The following is a 25,116-nucleotide window of genomic DNA, read 5'->3' as shown; positions in this document are numbered from 1 at the left end:
AGCAAGTTAAATGTGAAAGCACAATACTGCAACTCAAATATAAGTTTTGAGCAGCAATTTGCTAATGACATAAAAAATAAAAATATTTTCTAAACATGGTGGAAGCCCAAAGCCTACCACAGAATATGTAGAGGGGACAGATAAGGGACATGCAAAAGCAGTGCTGTCAAGATACTAGAAAATCAGCAACAGAGAAACTAAATGAATTACTGGCATCAACATGCAGTACATTTAGGGAATTCTCCAGATGGAACTCCTGAGGGCAGAAATCTGAGAAACTAAGATATATTGAAATATTGGTAGATGAAGTTTTAATATAAATAGAAAAAATAAAGAGTAACAAATCACCAGAGTTAGATGATAGTCCGCTAGAAGGCTAAAGGAACTCTGAATATCTCAGCAGAAATCTGTGCTGGGCCCCTGTTCTGAGTGCAATTCTGGTCACCCCCTCTCAGAAGGGAATCAGATAGAAATGAACATTGAAGAGTAACTTTCGTATGGAGGGAAGCTAAAGTAGAAGTATTCATCCTGCTAGAAGGGCAGGAGGAAATAGAAATCTATAGAAAACGCTATTCTCTAATAGCAGCATGTTAAAAAAAAATTAGCGTCTCTGGCTTTAGCTATTGTGATCCAAACACTAATCATACTCTTAGCTTCTGTTTTCATTCATCTGGACTATTTACAAATTCTTTGCAACGTTGGTGTAATTAATTTCTTTAGTGTATGCTGTACTTGATAGCATTATTCATAATCTTGTACGTGTTGTTTAAGGCTTCTAGTCCTGGGCTGAACAGATTGCCTATTCCTTAGCCTTTTCCCTTCTGTGCAGCAAAGTGTCCTTCTTCCAGTACAAAGCGTGCAACGGAGTTGAACGTCTGTTCGCTGAAATCCATTGCAGATGGTGTCTAGGACACCTTCTAGCTATGCTGGGTGCTTCAAGGTCAATCTTGCTAGCCAGGACCCTTTTTTTTCGTGTGCTTATCAGTTCTTTTCTTCATTACTTGCGACTTTAAGCTGTTATCTCTAATTGTGTCTTCTTTCAGTACAAATCTGTTTTTCTCGGCCCAAGGCCCCTTTGCCGCTTACTGAAACCATGTGTCTATCTGGCTTACCAGTGGTCCCTTAAGGAGAAAGTTGAATGGGGACCGTAGGAACCATAATGCCTCAGAGTTCACGTGTGTGTCGGAAATACTTGTTCCAGGGAGGGGTGGCAAATATGTCGGATGTCGAGATGTTAGTGAAATGTTACCTCGGATCCTTTGAATTGAGTAAAAATGTTTGAGAGACGTTCTGTGGCCAGAACGGTGAGTCCAAGAGCATTGCCCTGAAAGCTGGTTTAGCCCTTGCATTTCGTTGAAGCTTTCCACTCAGCTATGACCCCTTCTCTTCCCTTACTTGCCCTTTCAATATTTGGGGTTTGGATAATGCTCAGCTTTGATGTATTTTTTCCAATGAAATGCATTTTTTTTTCTTTCCCCTGCCCTCTTTAGACATGCCCTGCAGCTGAACGCAATGGGCACGCAGCGGCTTCTAGAGCTGGCCCGGAAGATGCAGAACCTCGAGGCCTTCATCCACATCTCCACCGCCTATGCCAACTGTGTCCGGAAATGCATAGACGAAGTCATCTACCCACCCCCGGCTGAACCCAAAAAGCTCTTCGATTTAGTAGAGTAAGTAGGAGCTGCATCACCTCCTCTGACGTTGGTTTGGCTTCATTCTGCAGACCTCTGAATTGTTCACCTGACCTGTCTGGTGGGACTTCTGTTCATAGCTGCCTTGTCTGCACACACCCATGCCAGCAAGAAATGCTGGCCAGGAGGGAGAGACCAAGGGAAGAGAGAGCTTTCGTTCTAGGGGGCTTTGAGGGGTACTGTCCACAGAATGTCATCCAGCAAGTCTGTCCTTACTGGATTTTCTCTTGAAACTAGCTTTACTCAGGCTTTTTGAAAACAGAAGAAATAGAGATTCTAGTTTGGAGCCTTCTTATCTGAAGTCATGCTTTATAAACATTTGGTTGAGCTTAACAATACTCTTCCAAATACAAAAGTGTTACAAAATAGCATAAACCACACTTAATAACCTGTGATTTTGGCTACAAGCAACTGATACAAGCAACTGACCTGTGAACTAGTAACCCAAAGAGCTGGTATAAAATCTTTCTTCTCTTTGATTTAGGATAATAGGAGATAAGAGTAATTAATGTCCACTAGGAGAACCACTGGGTTTTTATTTCAAAAAATTGTTTGTCTAAAAAATAATTTCACTAAGCACTGCTCCAGAAAATTTAGTACAAATCAGTGTTTTCTGTTTGAATTTGTCCAGTAGCCCGTATTCTTGGATATGTTTATTTCCAGCTAGTAGCCATCTATCATTCATCATTTTTTTGGCAAGTGGAGCATGATAAAAACATAAGAAATGCCCTAGAGCATTGGACTGCCTGGCCCAGTGTCTTGCTCTCAACGATGGGAGCTGCCATTCAGGGTAACTACACCAGCCTGGATACTTTTTGCAATCCGTTCCCTTTGTAGCCTCCCAGAAACCAGAACTGTTGTATGAGGGGTTGTTATGTCCTAGTCTTTTCTGATCTGTTTGTGAATCCACTAATTTGTTTAATCCCTTTTTGAACTTTTTGGTCCTCTGCCTCCGCAACCCCTGTGGCAGCAGCTTCCAGAAGTTTATTAACTGCTGTGTAAAGACAAGCTTTTTTTCATATGTTTCAAACTGTCGTGCTAGTAGTTTCCTTGCATGTCCCATAGCTGTAGCATTGCAGTATCTGCAGCATTTGTCCTATTCACTGCCTCTGCGATTCCGTAAATCTGTATTGCAGTCACCCTGGACCTTCTCTTCTGCAGCCTGAAGAGTCTCAGCATTTTTTTAACTCCACTCACTCCCTGATGTGCAGGGGACAGACAGAACTGCATGCGGTGCTCAAGGTGTAGTCGCTCGAAGCTTTATTTAAACAGCTTCAAAATGGCACCATTGGTCTTGTTCTCAGTACCTGATGACGTCCAACATTGCATTGACTCTTTTGTCTGCTGCTGCTCATTGACTTGGAGATTTCATAGAGCTGTCAGCTGTGCTCACGAGAGCTCTTGCTGAGCTACAACTGCCAGTTCTGAGTTCAGCAACCTCTAGGACCAGTTCAGACTGCTTTTCTCTAAATGCATTACCTGACCTTTACTTACAGTGAAGCTAATCTGCCACCTTTTTGCACGCTAACTCAGTTTTACGATGCCCTTTGGAGTTCGTTGCTATCAAGGGTACTTTTCACTGCACCAAAAAGCTTACCATCACTTGCAACTTTGAAAACAATTCGTGTTGATGGCTCAGATGGAATAGACTCTAGCAAAGGACTGAGTGCTAATCAGAAACATGCAGAAGTGCCTGGCTACCCCAGAGGCTGCTAATTCAGCTACTTCATCTAAGACACTAAGTATTTATTTATCGTGTTTGCATGTGCAGCAGAGAGGATAATGTTTGAAAGAAAGGTTGAGTGACAGAGGATGGACTTTCAGATGTGTTCTTTCATATATTTATCTTGTTTGTATGCTTGGTTGTTTTTTCTTAGTCAAATAATTAGCGATGGCTTTTCTTTTTTACTAGGTGTTTTGTTTTACAGTTTTTCCTATGCCTCGTACTCCAGAAGATCACAACCTTCGGGTACTTTTAGTGAGGCAGAAGTCAGAGCATGCCCTCAGCTAGGATGGCACCTGCTTCTGTACAGTGTCTGCAGGTAGAGTTATAATTGCTTACAGCACAGACAGCCACTGCCTTCAAAGGCATTGCAATCAGGTGGGCCTTGTTGAAAATCACTGTCTTCAGGGCCATTGGTTTGGAAGGTGTTCTGCAGATCGCAGGCTGTATATGAAGGAGGTGCATGGGGAGGAACAGAATGGGGAAAGACCCTGTGGTGGTCAGACAACATGACACGAGCAGAATGGGACAGAGAAAACTCTGAGAGGCTGTGGAGAGGGTTACTTGGAGAGAGAGAGAAGACAAAGCAGGGCTGGAAGGAGATTGGAGAGACACATCTTTTGTTATTCACCATGTAAGTGGAAGAAATAATATTTGGATATCTGTGTACAGAAGGTTTGAGAGAAAGGAGATTAAGAGATATCAGAATGTTACCCGCAAGAAGCGGGAGAAGAGAAAAAAAGCAGAGAAGGAAATCTAAACCCCTTTCAAAAATGGGGAAGAAATACAGGTTGTGTTTTGCATCAGCCACCTGTGAAAGCTTCCCTTCACAAACAACCCTTGTCTCAAGGTGCTCTTCTGCAGGTGTGTGGAGAGGCACCATCAGCAATGGGAGGTGATAACAGATCCATTTAATGATGCTATTGGCCATGCACTTGATATATGCTTATGTTTCTTTATTCAGTTGAAATCCCAAGTAGGGCTCCCAGCTGTTTCTTTTTCTGTTCTTATCCTCCTATTATATCCCTGCTTTCCAACGTTTTGATGTTTAACCTGCAAGTAAAGCCTTAAGCTTAATTTGTGTAAACCAAAAGTCACACTTGTAAGTGCTGCCAGGCCAACAGAGGAAACATATAACCTGCCACATCAGGCAAGGTTTGCCTTAATCTAAAGCTGAGGGAAATCAGCTTGGAAGGATGTGCTGAGGTAAGGGACACAGCGCACAGTGAAGTGTGGGCTGAAGCAGAACTGTTTTCATTACTGCAGAAAACGTAGATCCATCATTGCTTACAAGAGAGTGTCTTAATGCAAAGTGGTTACCACAGAAAGTTGTTTTCCCGTGGCAGAGTAATTTGGTGCATATATGTGGTGAGAGAAGAGGTTACTACTTGTTTAATCTGCATCTCTTCTTTCTACGGAGCGACTGCAGTAGTGAGCAAAAGCAATAACTTTGTGATTTAGCCTTTCAAAATCTTCAGAGTAGGTCACGGAGGAGCAGGAGTAGTTTGCCTCGCTGAACTGCCGGCTGAGCGCTGCTGTGACGGTAATGCTGGTAGATCAAATCACCCGGTAGGACGGTACCCTGGAGACAGGCAGGAGCATGGTCCTCTTGATGACCACTTAAAGCAGTGCAGAGGCCTGTCTGGAAGGATGTGGGCAAGGGGAATTTACTTCTCCTTGTACTTCTACGCCTGTCTTTGCTTTATGCGAAACACTAACCTGTAAGCCCCTAGTATTAATGAAAAGAAAAAAGAGAGGAGGAGGGAAAAGAGACTTGTGTGCAGCTTAATCTGAGTTCCCAAATGGACCTGGTCTTCCTCCAGGCTCTGCAGAAACAGACAGTTCCTTTTGGTAGGTTGGTAATTAATTACTCAACAGATTCGAGCAGTGGCAATTTAGCCGAGACCCTGAGGAGGCTGGGTTCAATGGCTGCACAAACAGGCTTTGTGAAGTGAGTCAATACTGTGTGCTGCCTATAGCCTCTGCGTAGTTCACATTTTATGCTTAAACAATTTTTCTGCATTGTTTCTGCAGCACGGGACTAGTAGGGTTGCAGAGGAGAGTATTTGTGCCTCCGTAAGAGGTTTTTTTTTTCTATTTAAAAAATGTAATTTCTATATACTAGAAACTGTCAGATTCTTTTTAACTCATTCCAAAACTGAGAGTTTCGATGAATTCAGCCCTCCCCTGAGAACTCTTTGGCAGTTTCAGTGAATCAATATCTTCTCATTCAACAGTTTTCCTATAATATTTCCATCTGTGTCTAATGAGAGCCATATGAAAAGCGTGATGCCACCTGAGCCATCTGGTGTCTGCACGTTTAAGTTGATATGATTAAGTAATTCTCCAGGTGTGACAGCCTCCACCTTATTCCTCTCCCCTTGACCTCCACCTGTTTCGGAGATTCAGGATAAAGAGGGGTGAAGCGAGGACCCACAGGAAACCGTATCCTTGCAGTGCCCCTGGGAAGAGCACACCCACTCAGTCTGAACTAGAAGTCCATTGACTTAATTACAAATTGGATTACAGGAGTTAATCTTTGATTCTGTGGTGTAACAGCAGACTGCCAAAAGCCTGTCGGGGATCGGCAGCGGTGTGCAGGGGCTCTGGAAGCACAGCCAGTTCCTGTCCTTTAGACCCAAATGCTGGCATGACCGGTGACGTCTTGGTGGTGTGCCAGGGAAGAGCCTTTGAGGCTTAGGCCCTCGCTGCAGCACCGCAGTGGTAGGAGTCACTTTTCAAAACATATATGGACAAATACTGATGGGTTAGATACTAGAATACTTTAAAAAATAATACTCAGTGGGGTTTTGTTGGTTTGTTTTTTTTTCAAGCAGCTAGCACTGACAGTTTCCTAATGTTCTGTGTGACCAAGACAGTGGAAAAGCAGTGGGAAGGAGCATCTAATATTGTAATTAGTGCTACACAAATAGTCTCTTTGTAGTATGTTGTTCTGGCTTTTAAGACCTTTGCGATGCTGCTCGACTGAGTTACTGAAGGTCACCAAGAATCTCCTGAAGTGCACTGGGGAGTGTACAGGGACTGTGCTGGCTAAGGACGAGTGCTACCTAGTGAGAGTGCTAGGCTGGAAGGCTCCAGAACACCACCTGTAGACCGCAGCTGTATCTATGTTACAGATTGCAGTGAAGCATAAAACACACAAGTGGTTGCTTTACCGTGAGGTGGCACAGATAGCTGAAGTTGAGCTGCACATCGTAGGATGAAGCACTTTGCAGACACAAGTAACCTTTTTCCCACAGAGCTGTTCTAAATCCAAACCAGTCGCTCCTCCTTTGTCTTAAATGGCTTGGACTTGCTTGTCCTTTGTTTCAGGAGAGGATCCCTGTCTCGCTGGTCTGTTTTGCCTCAGTCTTTCCTCTCTCTCTGTGGCAGATAATGACGTTCTCCTTGTTTCCTCTAGGTGGTTGGATGAATCTATCATTCAAGACATCACACCCAAGCTGCTTGGGGACTGGCCCAACACTTACACCTACACCAAAGCCTTGTCAGAATACCTGATTCAGCAAGAGAAAGGAAACTTGAACATTGCTATCATCAGGCCATCCATCGTGGGAGCTAGCTGGCATGAGCCTTTCCCAGTAAGCATGGATACATAGCAATTCCCTACCGAGAGCCCTTGGATACAGCTGTAGCTGCAGTACTGTCAGGAATCTCTCCCTACTTTTAGCGGTGTCTGCTTGAGAAACAGGCACTCCGGTTCATGGGAAAGCCTGGGAAAGAGGTGGAGGACCTGTACGAGAGTAGAACAGCAAGCCTTTTTCAGCATCTTCATGAAAGATTCTTGCCTGCAAGTCAAAAGAACACATTTAATCAATAATAAGAAGAGCAGGGATAATAATGGTGCAAAATGCTGGACTTATAACTGGCAGTCTTACACTCAGAGGATCGTGCCCAGACAGACACGCAGGGGAGTTTCTGTACTAGCTGGGGAAACATAAGACCTGAGGGTTGGTTGCAGTCCTGATACATTCTGGTTTGAGTCTTTCTGTGGTCTAGTCAGCCTATTAACGAGGTCCTGATGAGCACCCTAGACCCCACGTGGTCCTTGAAAGCATTTTATGATGCCATGTGCAGTTACCTAGTATCTTTGTCTTACGTTGGTAGTTGTTGAATTCGCTGGATTCACACTTACATGGGCCTGTTGCAGACCCAAACATCAGCCACGCAGTAAATGCAGCTGTGCTTCTGGACTGAAATAATTCACTAAGCTAAATATACTAGTAGGAATAATGTGCCCTAACATTGCTGCCAAATTGGAAAGGCAACATAAAGACACCTTTGGCTTTCACGCAGCTCGAAGCTTGCCAAAGATGGCTGAGATATAGCTGTGGCTCTGTGCCAAGCTCCCTGTCCTGGAAAGACAGAGCAAACGCTGTTGGGTGTCATAACCCATTTTAGGTCAGACGGCTCATCCCTGCTCTTAACTCCAGCTCCTACCGGTGGCAGTTTCCCTGACCTAAAGTAGGATGGGATTCAGAAGCGGAGTGGTTTTGGTTTTTTTCTTCCTTGCCTTAGAAATTAGCTGGAGTAACCAAATCAGGCTCAGTGACATCTGCACGTTGTATGTCGGAGGGTATAAAACACACAAACTGTTTTCAGCAAGCGTGACAGCACCAAGACACCGCAGTGTTCAAAGCCAGAGTGTAGTGTTCAAAGCCAGAGTTTATTCCTATAGCCAAGTTATTATAGGAAAGAAGTGGTTTCTAAAAACAAAATCAGATTCTGTGGTTGATGGATAAATTGCAGGCAGAATGAGGTATCATGCAGTGCATCCCCTATTTAAAATCAATTAGGTACTTTGTACTGGTTAGCTTCCTGGCAGCTGTCCCAGATGGGCTGGTGTCCATCTCAACTGGTGTCTCATTGCTCCGTTGTCTACACCACAGCATTGTAGCCCTTTCATCTTTTCGAAGTCTGTGTAAGCAGCATGTCATTGAAAGAAATAGTAATCATTCTTCTTTTTTGCAGGGTTGGATTGACAGCTTCAATGGGACAAGTGGAATATTTATTGCGGTATGTCTAGTTACTACTTAAGCTCCCCTTAAAGTGCAGTTAGAGCAACTCTAAAGTTACTCTACAGCCCCGCTTAGAAATCATGTGCAAAAAAAGGATCATAGCAATTTTCTGAATCTGGTAGAAAGATGTCATACACTTGTCATACATCTATATGTCTGTAGGACCCAGAAGACTGTCCATTTATACTGTACTCAAAAAAGGACATTGAAAAATTATTCTTGTTGCTGGTTCACTAAACATGAACTCTGAAAAAACTAAAGCTTTGGACAAATTCAGCCAAATTTTCAAAGAAAGGGCAAAAGATGCATCCTTGAAACTAGGGTAATTCACAGATGTGTATCAGATTGTATGCCAGAACTTAATCTTCCAGGCCAGATTACCTTACCATCAATACAAGGCAGCATTATTTATGCTGTCGTTTATCTTTATGTGTGTTGTTGCTAAGTCTACTGCTATAGTTGTGACTACTCCACAATAACAAAGATTGGGGGTCTTAATTGCCATTGCCTAATACAGGATTTCTCCATGTGCAGAGTACACCTAAATAATGTGTGCGACTATCGAGTCGGACTCTGCAGTCACATGGATCGTTCACTATATTCTTGCTTAACACTAGTGTAAATAACTACTGTGCAAAATGGTGAGGAACAAACCCATAAGATAATTAATAACTTGATAAAATATTCTCTGTAATATGAAAACAATCATTACATTTAACATATGACAACAGTAAAGTTGCTTACCGTTTCTCCTGGCTTATATTTTTTTTTTCTGAACTAAAAGCACTGCCTTAGGTCTGTTTGTCAATGCATAATACTGTATAGCTATGGGCAGATATTTCTGTACATGTATGACTTGTCCCAACTTGATTGCTTTGTAGAAACTATATTGTAATCAGCCTGATGCAGTGGATAAAAGGATTAGTAGTCTACAATCATAGGAGAGCAGAATAAAATCCAAATATCATCTTGTTAAAAAAGCTCATTTATACCTGAAGACGAGCATAAATAGAAACTGTTACAGTAACTTCTGGAATCCACAGGACTGGTGAAATTAGTGGGTATATCCCAGCCAATGCTTTTATTTTAAACCCCAGTTACACATTTCAGAGACATTCAGAAGCCCCCAAATGCATCATTTGTGTTCCCAAAGTGCTGCTAGCTCCTATTCATGTCACAGTTCCTTCAAAATAATTATCTATCAGCCTTTTACTCATTGCTGACTGCTCATAAAGCTTGTGCTGCCTTTCTGCTCTACTCCCAGCAACTTCTACTGTTTTCTGTGTTCTTCCATGACATCTTGTCATCATCACGATAGAGAGAGGCTTTGCAGTTCCTTAATTCTGCAGATCCATTCCTTACATTTTCATGTGACAGGTTCCAATTTTTGGAATATCTGTGAGTTTTGATTTTTTTTATGATTACTTTTGAGCATTAAAGATGTCTGTCACAAAAATTTGTCCAGAATTGGTTTGCAAGAAAGATGTTACACAAAAAAGTTCCGTTGCGTTGCTATTTGTTCCCCACCTAAGGAACTAATTGAATTACCTAAGGAACAAATTACAGCAGCTAGCTGTCATGCGTGTATCTCATGCCAGTACATTATGAAACACAGGCCAAATTCATATGCTTTCAGACATACAAAAACATGCCAATCAAATATTTTGTCAATTAAAAAGCATTTTTTCCCTCCTTTTTTATTTTCTTCTAATTGGTTGACAAGTAAAAAACACCTAATGGTTAAGTATTTGGAAATTTTGACCATGTATCAGTCTTTTTTTAATAGTACCCGCTTTAGGAGTTTACAGCTTGCATATATTTTATATGTTTATCCTTTGCCACTCATGCCAGTAACTAATGTTTTCTATTCTTTAAAGCAAAAAAATTCTAGCCTTACTGAATGCAACAGCAAACATAATGGTGGTTTCACTCAGGCCAGGTTTCACACACAGATGCCAGCCTGTATCTTTATCTCTAAATTAACGCTATGGAAAGTAAAGATTTTGAGATTCTAGGGTCACTGTAGTGAATAATGTCCCTTCCCTTTTATATAAAAGCTTTGAGTTGTACTGAAACAATTTTGAAATAGAGATGGTATTTTTTGTTTCAGGATTGAAACTCTGAGGTTCCTCAGTATAGGAAATAGAATAAAATTTGTGTCATCTGCGCTGAGCTCTTCAGTGATGAAATACGACAATTTGATATGTAACTATATTGAAACTTAACCAAGACAAAGAGCCATGACAGTAGGTGCGGGGTGTAGAAGCGAGGTTGTTTTCGGTGTCCACGGGCTCTTTGGCCCCACAGGCAGCGGTGCTGGCTGGCATCAGTCAGGAGCCGAGGCTCCGTGATGTGGAGAAGCGAGGGGGGACTGCCAGTGCTGACAGACAATGTTTGTCTTGTACCATCTCCAGTTGCTGCTGAACTGTGTTGGACTGGTACTGGTTTTCTGAAAGTGAAAGGTATTTATTATTAGGGAGCCCAAGAGACTTTTGGTTTTCTGAAGGGGAAGAAAAAAATAAATGCATGTTTTAAATTAATGTGCTTGGATATGGTGAATTGGTAAATACTGTTTGATAGTTTGAAAATTAACCCTCGAGCATGTGAGTTACGCATTAGTTTGATTACCTGGAAGTTGTGTGATTGCGATCAGCTGTCTCAGCCAACTGTATTTCAAAGTGTATTTGTTAGCCATGTAGCTTTATTAGCCTTAATTAAGGATGGAAAAAGCAAAAGGGAAGCGTTTTGGTATTTTTTTTTTAAGACCCCTCCATACTAAAATATTCATTTACCACTTCTAGCCCAAGCTCATCCTATGTGGAGAAAAACCCCCAGATTCATCTTTGGTTCGGATCATCTGGGCAGAATCTGAACTCCGAACCTTGCAAAGTTGTTTTGGTGTTTTTCATCAGTCACCACTACAATATTTGAGTCTGATGATTTCATTCCACAGATACATTTCTTCTAAATATTCATGAAATATGGGAGTTCAAGTTGTTCTTGATAGTCTAATTATGTTTGTTTCGCCTGCAGTTGCTGCATCTTCTGTGGGGAGAAGCTTTGTTGATTGAAAAACAAAATGAAATTAATTACATTTCCTCTAGACTGTAATTGAGGCATTTTGTCTTGCTGTTCCATATTACATGTGATGACCTTTTTCCCTGCAAGGCAGTGAAGCTGTAGGGCAGAACTGTGGTTTAATTCATGCTCTGGGCAGTGGCTGGCCCCAGAGTGCTTCAGCTGGGAGGCTGTCCAGAAGGGTCAGACTCGGACCTGGAAATGGTTTTGAAGGTTTCAGCTACAGTAGCTTCTGTTTCACTAAAGAGAAAAAAGCCAGCAACTATAAACAGAAAGTAAGCCATACCTGATAAAGAAGTATCAGACCATTTCCAATGTAAAAAGTAATTTAAAACACTTAAACCTGAAGTCTTTATTAAATATACGGTATATGAAACATCTGATTCATCCGTGTGTATATGACCATCACAGGCTGCTCTGAATCCAGGCATGTTTGCAGCACATCCATCAAACTTCCTAGTTCTGAAGACCTCAGAAAGGTCTTTAGAGTACCTGTGAAAACAGGATAGTTGGTCACACAGTGGTCTCTAGTGGGCATGTGTTCACAGCAGTGGAAAATTCGTAGCTGAGCTCGATTTGCTACTCTGGTTCTTTTTGCTTTTTTTCCCCTTGAGAAACCAGTAGTAGGAACTGCAATGAAAAATCATAGTGGTGTTGAAAGTTAAGGTTTTAATGTGTAAGCATAACTGTGGTTCAGCTGAGGTTCAGCAGAAGCTAGTGGCATACCGTGGCTTTGAGGAGGATGGAGTTCCATGGGGCAGCTTGCGTGGTTACCTGTGTCTGAGTCTGTCCTCTGTGGTCCCTCTGCCACCCGCACCAAGGACGAGGTGCGACTGCTCAGGAGGCTTAGCTCACAAAAATTGGACCAGTGGTAAGTGGTAACCCCTTACTTGCAACCTGTGAAATGTAACAAACCCATCTGGTTGTAGAAGGGGAAAGGAGGGGGAGAGAAAGAGAACAAAATATTAATAACAAATGTATATGACAAAATAATAACAAAAGAACACAGATAAACACCTCCCAAACAGGGGATGCAGTGTCCCTTAAAATCCACCAATGACCAGGAGACACTGACACATGTTTTACAGGTTAGTATCAAGTCTTAAATGCTTTTTTCATCACATCTTTCTTCTCCCCAGACTTCAGGCAAGTGGTTTTGCACGACTTGGCACTTGCTGTCTAGTTGCTGTAGTAAAACTTCATCTTTCACAGCTGGAGAGCTATTTCTTCATGACATGGGATTCTCAGGCTGGAAGAAAAGAAAAAAAAATGTCATAACACTTCCTTTACCCTGACATTTAAATATTCATGGATCTGCAGAGCGTATTCCTTTGCCCCTTCACTCATTCCTTTCCTCTGGTTTTACGTGGATCTAAATTCTAAGAGCTGTTGCACTTCCATGTTTCACGAGCGCTTTTATCCTCCCAGCTTTTTCACTGGGTCCTCAGCTTCTGCATCAAACTCGGATTCATTGCATTTTATTTCCCACATGCTAGATAACTCACCTGCAATGTTGGCTCTGTGGCTGGGGGCTTCTCTGTTTGCTCTGTTCAGCCCTCATACCTGACACACTAGGCGAAGTTCCTTCACCCCATTCCACCTCCGCGTTTCTGTATTGCTGACCTGTCCTCGCTGACTAAGTCTGCCATGTTGTTGCTGTGTGATCATGTAAGCCTCTCCCAGCTGTGTCTCTCCTATGCAACCTCCAAAGACTAATTGGTCATCATGGAAACCCCTTGATAAGCATTCAGGTTAAATATGTGTATTTTGGGGAGCCAGACCCCGTGACAAATACACTTCCAACCAAAGCAAAATAAAAATCTTACTGTTCTTGCCTGCATTTTCTCTTTGGCTGCCAGTACTTTGAATTTTCACTCATTAATTTCCTGAATCTCTTTTTAAGCTGGGCAGCAAGGTCTTCAGGGCCGGGGCCATGTCTTCACTGTATCTTTCTGCCTAACAGACACAGCTCTGGAAAACAGGAGGGCATGAATACTTCCGAAGGAAAGGGAGTAAACTTTTCAAAAAGCCTGCTGGTGTCATTTCCAAAGTGACTGTTGTCTTTGAGGGACACTCAGACTTCTGTCTGCCTGTGTCATTCAAGAAAATGGAACTTCAGCTATATCACTGGCAATTCTGCAGTAAATTCAAATCTATTTTTTCTTACATTATTTCATATTGAGTTAACTAAGAGTCACAGCTTTTCTTGTTGGACACAGCATGTACGTCATCGTGTTTTAGACTTCCTCTGAAAACACGGAGCAGTGGGATCCAAGTGAGATCCATGTTTGTTTTCACAGAAACCAAATAATCTTCTGCAGCAGGTGCCAGGCTTGAAAAGTGCCAACGTGACGGTTTGTCCTCGCTCCAAGCCGATGAATTTTTACCCTGGCCTTACTGTCAGCGTCTGTTTTCCTTTGTCCCGCAGGCAGGCAAAGGGATTCTGCGGACTGTCATTGCCAACAACGAAGCGGTGGCAGATATGATCCCCGTGGACGTCGCCATCAACCTCACCCTCGCGGCTGGGTGGTACACTGCTGTGCACAGGTGGGAAGGCAGCTCCTCTTTCTGCCGCGCTTGGCCATTTTCTGCCTGCGCCAGGGACTTTAAAAGGAACTGGAAGCCAACTGAAAACCTGTGCAGGAGCCTTGCTGATTAATTTTCTAGTTCATGTTTTCTTCCCCGGGTTGGCGAGGACTAAGAGTGTAGCAGAAGCAATAAAGGCAGGCTTTAGAGTTAGGAAATCTCTAAAGCTACAGGTGAGAGCTGTTTCTCAGTGCAGTGTAGGCTCAGCTAATGAGTCTCTCTCAGAAGTCACTTTTTTCTGGAGGCCAAGAGCTTTACTGCAGCTTCGCAGCAGTTTTTTGTGCCTCCATTCTCAGGCAGCTGCACCGAGTCTCTTTTCAAGTGGCTTCTAGAGTTTTCTTGGTGAAAATGCTTGCTTGTTTTCCTTGGAAAACACTGCACAGTGTTATGGGCTCATATGATAGGGGAGATGATCTAACAAAACCCCATTCTTTGTGTTGTTGAGAAGGGTATGTATAAATGACATTAAGGTTTGAAGATCTTATTCTGTGAACCTCTGACCTTTAATCATTAGGTAGGAAGTGCTACAGAGTAAACGACATGAATTATTCTGGGGGCTTACGGAACTCTGAGAAATCAATACCAGGCAAATAAAAAGCAGAAGTGTTTCACTTGGAAAGACAGAGTTAGCCCTCTGAACTGAGGGTGGAGAACAGCTACATACAGTAACCTAAATACAGGGATCTTAAAAAGCAGCTCACCTGCTCTTCAGATTTGTTTTTCTCATCGTTTCATCCCTCTGCGTCAGCAACAGGCAAAGCAGCATGGTCTGGGAAGAATAAATACAGCTTCCCCTTGCACAGCCCCCACCCCTGAGAGCCTCCCGATGAAGAGGGCTACAGCCTGTCCAGAAAGCTGGGAAAGGAGATGGACACATGCTGATGAGCAGTGTATCAGCACACTGGTAGACTTGCTGGCTGTGTCCATGGCAGGAGAAGTGGCATTTTTTCTCACTTTTCATTGGCAAAAGATAACATGGTTTTAATCTGGTTCCCACACAAATAATTATTAGGCTAAAGGGGTAATTGCAGAACTTGGTTTAAGTTTTATCTAGCTGGGCACAACCCCAGGGTTAGCGATCTGTAAACAGAAAACCAAGAGCCTGAGCCTTCTGCGAATTCGATTGTCTGAGAGAGTTTCAGGTTTAGGTGCTGTCTTGAAAAATGGCATGCATGGTTCAATTTTTTTTTTTTCTTTCCAAATCATGCAATTAGAAAGTCAGTATCCTTCAGGGCAGGTGACATTACCAAGGGAAATTAGGTTTTAAAACCTAGAGACTTGCAATCTTCATGACGTAGTGTAGAAGCTCTGCAAAGCTCTACACTCTACCAAGGTCACCGACTCCGCTGGAGGGCAGAGAACGGAAAAAAAAAAACAACAGGGAGAGACTCTTCACTGGAAGCTGGGAAAACGGAGAAATCGTCTTTAATGATGCTTAATGGGCCTGACCCACTGGAGTAAGTGGAAGTCTGTGCTTTCACTTCAGTGCACTTTCCATCAGGCTGTGCACGGGCTCAGCACTAGGTGAGTTTTCTGTATGGGCACATATTACGGATTTAGTCCCTAGTGAGGTGACATACTGATTTCTATAATGCAGTTTCCCACATTGAGCACTACTGTGCATTTTTATGTTTAACACTCTATCAGACTTCTACTCAGTAATTCAAAGTTACAGGAGATCATGGATTCAGAGCTTGACACAGGTCTATTAGTCCTAACCATCCCTACAAGTCTGCTAGGGTTTAGTAATAATAATAATATACAGTCAAATGCTCTCGTGAGACCCCACCTGGAGTCCTGCGTCCAGCTCTGGAGCCCCCAACATAAGAAGGACATGGATGTGTTGGAGCGGGTCCAGAGGAGGCCACGAAGGTGATCAGAGGGCTGGAGCACCTCTCCTACGAGGACAGGCTGAGGGAGTTGGGGCTGTTCAGCCTGGAGAAGAGAAGGCTCCAGGGTGACCTTATAGCAGCCTTCCAGTACCTGAAGGGGCTACAGGAAGGATGGAGAGGGACTTTCCACAAGGGTGTGTAGTGATAGGACAAGCGGGAATGGCTGTAAACTAAAAGAGGGCAGATTTAGATGAGATATTAGGAAGAAATTCTTCACCATGAGGGTGGTGAAACACTGGCACAGGTTGTCCAGAGAAGCTGTGGCTGCCCCCTCCCTGGCAGTGTTCAAGGCCAGGTTGGATGGAGCTCTGAGCAACCTGGTCTAGTGGAAGATGTCCCTGCTCATGGCAGAGGGGGTTGAAACCAGATGAACTCTAAAGGTCCCTTCCAACCCTCTATGATTTTAAAACACTATTTTAAAAAGCACCATTAAAACTGTGCAGTATCCAAATGCTGTTTTCAGGTATTACCGTGTGAGATTTCCTGTCCCAGGTTTAGGGCTTCTGTCTCCTGGTCTCTTCAGTCATAGGAGTGCTGAAAAGAAAGGTTCCTCATAGGCAGCCTCTTCCAGCGGAGAACGGTTCGGAACACCACAGGCACCCTAGAAGCACTGAGATGCTGGATCTTCCAGCCAAGCTCCTGTCCCCTGTTCGAGGCCAGATCTCACCTGTTTTAGTATTTTGGCAGATGGCTCCAGCTGCTAATGTAGAGTAAGAAAAATGCTGTATTGATGGCATCACTTGGCACGGCAGGCTTAGATCAAAAAAAGCTGTTTGACTAATTCTTGCCTTGTATCAAACGAAGAAATAAAACCAGTAAGATCTATGTTTAGTACCATGCCCAAATAACAACCAAACTTTATTTGTTATTAAAAAGAGAATTTTGTTGAAATGGATTGATTCGTAATCACCACCCTGACAAATGGAGTTTAAAAGTAGCACAAATCATATCCGTTAAGTAAATGATTGTCAAATACACAGTGTGTCCCTGAGGTTTGGCTTGGGACAATTATTTACAATATACTAAGAGAAACTATTAAAAAAAATCAGAAATGTGTCAGTATGCATGCTTTCCTTATTGTTTTTCTAATTTTGGGTGATATATGAATGATTTTTCTTAAACCTCATCTGTCTTTATGAACTTCATATGCTCTCCAGAATCAGACTGAATATTATTAAAACTTTTTGTTTTATACTGGTTTTCATATTTGTGAAAAACGACCTCTGCTGCATTTTTTTATGAGCTGATGTTGTTTTTTGGGCTGTTAGCTTTCATGCTCCACTAATAAAGCTTTGGGTGCTTTTCTTCACATCTTGAAATAATATTTCTTTCTGTTTTCCAGACCAAAAAACTTGTTGGTGTACAACTGCACAACAGGTGGAATCAACCCTTTCTTCTGGGGAGAAATGGGTAAGGTCTAATTTAAACCTAGAAGGTGTCAAACACCAACAGCACGCCTCAGGCAGGCTTTGAAAAGGTGGTTTCCTACATTTAGGTGGCGTTCAGGATCTGCCATTCAAACGGCGCATGGGAGGCCCCATTTCAGTTGGTGAGGGTCCTGTGAGCGACAGCTCCATGTGCTGGGCATTCAGCTCAGGAAAGCATCGATTCAGTTTTCACTGTGGGCGTAATCATAGAACAACCCAGTAGAGTATGTACTTTGCTGAACTGAGTTATTGAATTGGTGGAAAAAGAAACAGAGAACCAGTGCCTTAATTCTGAGAATATGCTCTGCCTCGCTGCAACTGGAAATCTTCCTTTTTTGGGTTTGGGGGTTTTTTTTTGTGCTTGGAAATCGCTTGGAGGATCTTGATGGTGAATAAAAACTAGTATATTAAGGGAGTAGGATAGCCTTCCTCTTTCTGTGCAGAGAATTCTAAACAGAAATAATTCGTGTAGACCTGCGAAGGCAAACCTTGAAGTGACAGGTGTGCTTCAAGAACAGTTTGCCTTTTGATCATGAATTTTATCACTGGAAGAATTAAAATTATTTACGTGGCTGACTGTTCTTCAAGTGCTTCCAAGGCAGGGGTGAAAAAAAGGGAGGTAAACCCTGACACCCTTACAGTGGAAAACTCACACTGAAGCCAAGTAGCGGAATCTGTCTCGGCTGTATAATGTGAAATACCACGTACAGTCAGTGCATTGACGGACAGATGGACAGGGCCCGATTCGCTTTCTGTTGTACGTTCGTTCGTATCTTTGTGCTTTAAATACAGGATGCTGGCAAATCGCTGCCGTGGTGTTTCACCTCTCAGCCTTTGCTTTGCGTTTGTCTGTGCATTGTTTCGGTGGCAAACTGTACGACAGCAGAGAATCAGACCATAATTGCATTTTCAGAACAAGGCTTGTCTGAAAATCCGACTGATGTCCTACCGTGAGATTTGATGGAGTGACCTAGCAGGGAAGAGGTTTCAGCAATTGGCTGAGCAGTGAGAAAATCACACCAAGTTCCTGACATTTTTTTAATGAGAGAGCTAACGCTGTGGTTTGTCACAGCCTGAGAGGAGAGGTGAGGCTTCGTAGATAATTGTGGGAAAATGCAGCCGATCTTCATAACGTGTAAAGTCAGATCTCCTGTGGGTTTTTCACAGGAGTAAATGCAGAGCTCTTCGCAGGCTGCTACTTTAGGCGACAGCCACCATACCACTGCTACCTGAGGCTTGCCTTTCTAACCCATGCTCAATGTAGTTTTACTGATGCAAACAGCAATGTGTAAATGCATCGTAACTGATCTATTCTGTTCCTTTGCTCACAACTGGATTTAGCAATGAAATCCTTTGGGTGCAGCAGAAGCTTGCATAAGCGGTTCAGCTGTGTGGTGGGACTGAAGGCAAAATTTTCTCCTTGGGTGACACTGTGGAGCTCTTTCTACCAGATGTTGTATGCACAGTTTCCCTGAGAGCAGCAGGCTGCAGAGGGGTGTGACATACAGATTCATGAAGAGGAATTGGGATGGAGTATCGAAGAGCAAAATTTTTCCCTTGAAAAATGTTGTGTGATTTAAGAAATTAGTTTGGGAACAGTTTATTACCTTAGGATGTTATGACTGCAGCCATCCAATTTGAATTCCCAACTCAGCCTCCTACTAATTTCTTTTTGGTAAATACACACAATTCTAAAATCTTTATATATATGACAGACATTGTCAACCCACTCCCATTACTTTCTCTGCCTGCTCACTATTATTTGGCTTCTAGGCAGCCAGTCACACGGCATGAACTTTCAACAGGCCTTTCAGAGCCAGGATCTCTCTGCCCTACGAGCTACCACCGTGCAGCCCAGCCGCTGCCCAGAAGGACCAGACTTCACCCACCAGTTCCCTCCTTTGCACATGGGGCAGCGTCTGCTACTCAAGTTGTCACCTTCACTTTCCAAACGCCCGCTTCCACCTGGGTTTAGCTCTGATGTCCTTGCAGGTTGAAATAGTTGAGGGCAGGTCTCTACATCCCATGTTTTTTTCAGAATTTTTCTTTTTCTCCAGCATGAAAGAAGCTGTTTGATGCAAACATACAGAAGACACAGGATCAGCAGAGGGAAAAAGAGTCTGGCCAAGAGGGCTGGGGAGGCCGCGCTGGCACGGGGTCTGAAACCATTTGTCGAGGTGGAGGGCGGTGAGAGCGAGACCAGACGCTGAGGAGAAACAAGGGTGGGGAATGGGAGTCATCTGGCGTGGGACTGAGCGTTTTAGTGTGAATCAGAGATGGAGTCTACAGAGCAGAGGACCTGGGCTGCCTGGTTAGGAAGACTTACACCAGGACCCGCTGTGGGACTGACAGGCGAACACAACAGAGTAGGGATTTTTCGGGGGGAGAGAAGGAAAGGAGAGAAGGATCAGACAGAGAAATTGAGACTGGAGCGGGCCAGGAATGCCTTGGGGAGGGAAGAGAAGTGACTGAGATAGGGACATTTTGAATACAAAAGTGATGAACTTGGAGGAGGGAGGAGAAGGAGATCTAGAAGAGAATTACTTGAAAAACACATCTGCTTAAGAGCTGATGCTTAAACATCCACTGCAAACCAGTTTATTCTACCGATCTCCAGATACAGACAAACCTCTAGTGTTAAAAGGAACCTGAACTGATTTATTTCTTTTCCCAATAATGCTATGCCTTGGGGTTGTTTTTCTTACTCTCTTGTTATTTTCCCTGCTATTACAAAAATGTGGTCAGACAACCGAGTATTAATCTGAAGAAGTGTATTCCACTTTGCTGTGATGTAATTCTTCCTAGTCTGACTTTGTGAAATCTTTTTTGCAATTTCTGCTCAAAACTAAACCTTAAAGCAGGCTTTAAAATGGCGTTCAGTATGGGAAAATTTCATTTCAATTTATCCTTGACAGTCTACCAGGGCGAGACTGGTGTCTGATTGTGCCCCTGCTAAATCTGCCTTGGAGCTATAGAATTTGCTGCTGTGTTTTCGTGCTGTGGTCAGAGGGGAAAGACCACCCACCCGACCCGCTGAGAGCTTTCAGTAGCTCCGAGAGGTGATGTGCTTCTGGTCTGGGCTGTCTGTCTGTCTGATTCTTTCTCTCTCTCTCCAAAACAAACTCTTCTGCTGTAAGAGACCTGCTGCGCTTGTGAAGTTGGACACTTTCCAGAAATTAGGAGATAGCTCAATTGTGCTGAGTCATTGCAGGCCAGGGTAAGGGAGGTTTGTGAAGAAAACGCTCATAGCATCGACTGTTCCAAGTTACGCAAACCTGGTGTTTTCCCAACTTCCTTCCAGTAAGTCCTTCAGGTTGGTCTCACTGCCTTGGTATGGGCATTTGAGAATGAAACAGCTTTCATTCCTGCCTTTTAGAATTTTTCTTGAGTTTTCAGCAGAAGTCTCATCTGCTCTTGACATATGTGCTTCTCACACCAAGTAACATCATGGCGTAATTCTGTAGCTACTTTACTACACCTGCATTTTCCACTGCAAGCCTTAAGTAACCAAGATGGTAAAGGTGTTGCTGATTTGTGTGAATTTGGTGTATGGCAGATGAACTGAAATGACAGGGGCTGCATTTTCCACTTACTGATTAGTTCTTTCTTGTTATCCTGGCCAAAGATGCCAAAAATGCACAGAGAAAAGAAAGGCAGTGATGTCTTTAACGTGTTTCCAGAGAGAAACCTTCTCAACTGGTTTACAGCTGAAAATAGACTTGCAGTACATTAACATCAGGATTTGAATAAACAGAGCTATAAATATATATATGAGCTATATATGCAGGCAATATCAAAACTATCGCAATTCCAAAATACCAGTGGATCCCAGTTGAACTGATAGGCTTCCATTAGGAAATGAAGTGACCAAATGAAACTAAATAAACTTAAAAGTTGATAAGCAGATGAGAGGTTGTAAGTAAACTTAGATTTCAAGTGTCTCTTGGAGAAACTTCCTAACAGGGAGAAGCAGCAGAATTCATGGGATTGCTCTCCTGATCCATGGGCTACTGGAACGGACACAGATACGCAGCCCTCTCCAAACTGGGAGCAGATCTCTCAATATTTAAGCCAGGCAGGGCTTTGTCACAGTATAACTGCAGTGAACGGCCGCGCTGCTAACACAGAGGAAAGACGCTCTTCACGCACTGCTTAGACACAAACCCTGCCGGGAGCTGGGCCAGGACAGCAGCGTCCTTCCCAGTAGCCCATCCCAAACTGCTTACCTGCCAGGAGCAAAATCCTTTCCAAATCGTCAGTAAAACCGCCCCAGTGAGCCCTCCCTGCCAGGCACAGCTACATAGGAAGGTTTAAATCGGAGTTTTTTGCTAATCCTTGCCATTTTGAGAGAACATGCTGCAAGGGATAAGATGTCCATACTGCAGCCTGCAAGACAACCACAAGGTAACCACATCACTGCAGTGTGGCTACGTGAGACAGAAGGGATGGCCGTCAGTTCTGGCTATTCAGATGCAAGAGGAGTTTCAGGAGAATTGGTCTTCAGCCATTAAACTTGCAGCATACGGGACACAAAAATTGACAGTGAACTTGCACTAAAACTAAATTGTACTGTTATAAAAGTCAGTGGTATAAACTTAGCAGCTAGCAAGTTTCCTCTAGTTACCACTACTTAGAACAAGTACAGCAAAAATCACACTTGAAGTGCAGTAATGAGCCAACTGCAGATACATGAGAGGACTGTCTGAATATCATGATTGGAATCTGCCTATCTAAGGATGATCTGGATGTTTCTTGTGACTTGCAAATTCTCATCTGATTTTCTATTTGTGACATAAGCTTGGAGAGTAAACTATAATATGAGCACAGATTGATGTCGTAACTCTCAAGTACATTTTCAAAAAAGTAAAGAAAAGCCCACATATTCTTCTTTGTTGCGCTCACTGGTGCTCAGGAATAGGAGCACCATCTGTTTATCAGTCCCTAGGATGATAGTCTTATATTCAACTACTGCAGTTCTATTAAGCCTCTGCAATATGCAAATGCCCCAGATATACACATCTAGATGCCACTTCTGTGGCACTGTGCCATTGCAAAAGCTCAGAATAAGGCCCTACATATTTTGTGCCTTAACATAGAAAGGGAATGAGAGATTACCACCCTATCGTTAGTTTTCAAGTGAAGAATGCAAGGCACTTTGCTGCTTTAGTGCATCCAGAGCTCCTCTGAAAACAGGCTGAGGTATTTGGTGTTGTGGGTCAGATGTGGGTTGAAAGGACATAATGAAGCCTTTCCAGAAGCATCACCCGATGTGTGTAGGCAACCTGTCCCTGACTCCGACGAATATTGACATCAGGCCTTTTGAAAATTTTATTAGAAATTAGAAATGTCATTTTTGTTTTGTGCTAGCAGATCAAAGTTTGCTTTCAGTGATCTGAAGACATGTTAACACATCGATTTCTTCCACATCTTCAGCAGGTGAAAGCAGAACTGCAGTTCCTTGGTTTGAAGCTTTTCAGGCTACAACTGCCTGCTTTTCCTCTATTACATTTTGGCATTTTGATAAGGAAGTTTACATCTGCCGCTATGAGGTCTAGAGTCAGATTGTGTTTCAAATAAGAAATAGATGGAGTCATCAATTTCAATGCCAGAAGGGGCCGTGAGCTGATCTTGCCCAACCCCTGGTGACACAGTTTGCAGAACTGTAGGTTAAATATGTTAAGCACTGTAACTTGGGCTTTAGTGCAGCATGTTGATGTGGTTGTGCCCAACTCAACTGAAATTAAGTGCCTGATTTTAATTAAAATGCCTGTTCCCTTACAGAGCAGTACGTCATGTCCACATTCAAAAGGAACCCGCTGGAGCAGGCCTTCCGAACACCCAACACTCACTTGACATCCAACTACTTGATAAACCAGTACTGGATAACTGTCAGTCACAAGGCGCCGGCCATACTCTATGACCTGTACATGAGGCTCACGGGGAGAAAGCCCAGGTAAGGAACCACACGCCTTCAGCCTCCTGCACGCCTGCCACTGTTAGGGAGAGCAGATCTCTAACAAGTTCTGAGAACGGGCTGCCTCAGCCTGGAGTCCCTGGTCGTCTTCCCAGCTCTTTGTCTTGAGGAGATTGCTCAAAGCCAAAAGGAACCACGTGGCCATAGCTAAGCGTAGCCTAGGGTTCCCACCCTTTCCAGTAGCTGGTGGACAGCACATTTTAAACTCGGCCTTACAAGCTTCAGAGGCTGCCAAGCCAGCAGGAGAGGACTGCTAGTTATGTTTTCCTCTGTGTAGTAAGATTTCCACCATTGCAGCTTTCTGATGTGATTGCCTCTATCTGTCATGAGTAAAGACTCAAGCTTGCATAAGGACAATTTCAGGAAAAATTTCTTTACTGAGAGAGTGGTCAGGCACTGGAACAGGCTGCCCAGGGAAGTGGTGGAGTCACCATCCCTGAAGGTGTTCAAAAAACATGTACATATGGCACTTCAGGACTTGGTTTAGCAGGCATGGTGGTGTTGGGTTGCTGGTTGGACTTGATGATTTTAGAGCTCTTTTCCAACCTTAACAATTCTATGATTCTAAGGACTTACGGCTGGGAAGGTTTAGAACATTCCAGTATTTTTTTTCCTGTGAAACAGATGCATAATTAGCAGTTGCTAGCACCAGCCCAGCACCCTGAAATCTAGGAAGCAGTTGTTTCTGAGTATGAATAAATTCTGAATTGTATTTACAAGGACAGTTTACCATTGCAATTGGTATTTGAGTCTTGGCAGCATCATGGCTAGGAGGAACACAGGCACCTGTATCCCATGTGGAAGGAATCCTGGTGTAAATAGCATAACTCAGCCAATGTCCTCCTTCCCTCCCTGCCACCATGGAGGTGAATTTATTGTGCAACACAAGAGCAGTATGCCAGCACTGTGTTCCATGTCAGCTGCTCTCTGCTCCTCTGCTTGTTAGAAAGCTGGCTTCAGCTGTTTGTAGGGAGATCCCTGGCTGATGTATCGCTCTGATTTCTCCGAGATGTTCTAATACAGAGGAAAATTGGTCCATAAAAAGACTTCCAGTTATCCAGGAGCCAAGAATTACCCTAGAAATAGATGCAAACTGAATATGAGCAACAATAGGCTGGCATCTCCAAACTCTGTTGAAACAGGCAGCAGTAACATCTTGGTATTGCCATTACAATTGATTTTTCTTTTCATAAAGTTGATCGGCATAGGTAGCCAATGGACATTGGCCGTAATACTGTACTTAAATTTCAAATAGAGCTCAGCATGAACTCATGCTGAGAAAGATCTCTTCATCTCAACTTTTAGATTTGTGACCTGAGGAAACACAGCACAGCAATGAATTTGTGAGTACACAAAGTCCTTTTTTTTTGTCTTTTAAAATATAATTGCCCTTTTCTTTTCACATGCTACTTACCTCATCCAGGCACTGCTGCAGTGTTGTAGAAAGCATAGTAGCAGCTCATTCTTTCTCTTTCTCACAGCCACTGAAATATCAGGCCTTTATGCTCTAAGGGCAGTAAAACCACATTCAAATAAAAGTGGAATGTGCCACTGAACCTGCTTTAATGGTTCCCTTTAATTTTTCCCTCTGCTTCAAACAGAGCACCCAGGCTTTACTGTCTTCCCACTTGTCACTCCCATCTATTGAAATACAAGCCATCTTCATGGCAGTTTCTTGAATTCTTTCTATGAGCCTATGCCAGATTTGC

The 25,116-nt window shown here is 43.2% G+C and overlaps 1 protein-coding gene across 6 annotated transcripts in view; it reads left to right on the top strand.

Moving 5' to 3' along the window:
• Window positions 1-25,116, top strand: part of FAR2 (fatty acyl-CoA reductase 2) — a 142,350-nt gene that overhangs the window by 104,010 nt on the left and 13,224 nt on the right. For all 6 annotated transcript variants that reach the window (XM_075441920.1, XM_075441897.1, XM_075441888.1 and 3 more), the window contains exons 4-9: window positions 1,491-1,670; window positions 6,836-7,013; window positions 8,404-8,448; window positions 13,957-14,075; window positions 17,349-17,416; window positions 23,215-23,386. In XM_075441920.1, coding sequence (XP_075298035.1) covers window positions 1,491-1,670; window positions 6,836-7,013; window positions 8,404-8,448; window positions 13,957-14,075; window positions 17,349-17,416; window positions 23,215-23,386 — 762 coding nt within the window. The remainder of the gene's footprint in view (window positions 1-1,490; window positions 1,671-6,835; window positions 7,014-8,403; window positions 8,449-13,956; window positions 14,076-17,348; window positions 17,417-23,214; window positions 23,387-25,116) is intronic.

The sequence above is a fragment of the Opisthocomus hoazin genome, chromosome 1 (assembly GCF_030867145.1).
Source record: "Opisthocomus hoazin isolate bOpiHoa1 chromosome 1, bOpiHoa1.hap1, whole genome shotgun sequence".
Taxonomy (NCBI): Eukaryota; Metazoa; Chordata; class Aves; order Opisthocomiformes; family Opisthocomidae; genus Opisthocomus; species Opisthocomus hoazin.
Note: the sequence above shows the minus strand (reverse complement) of the source record. Positions and strands in the feature narration are given on the sequence as shown.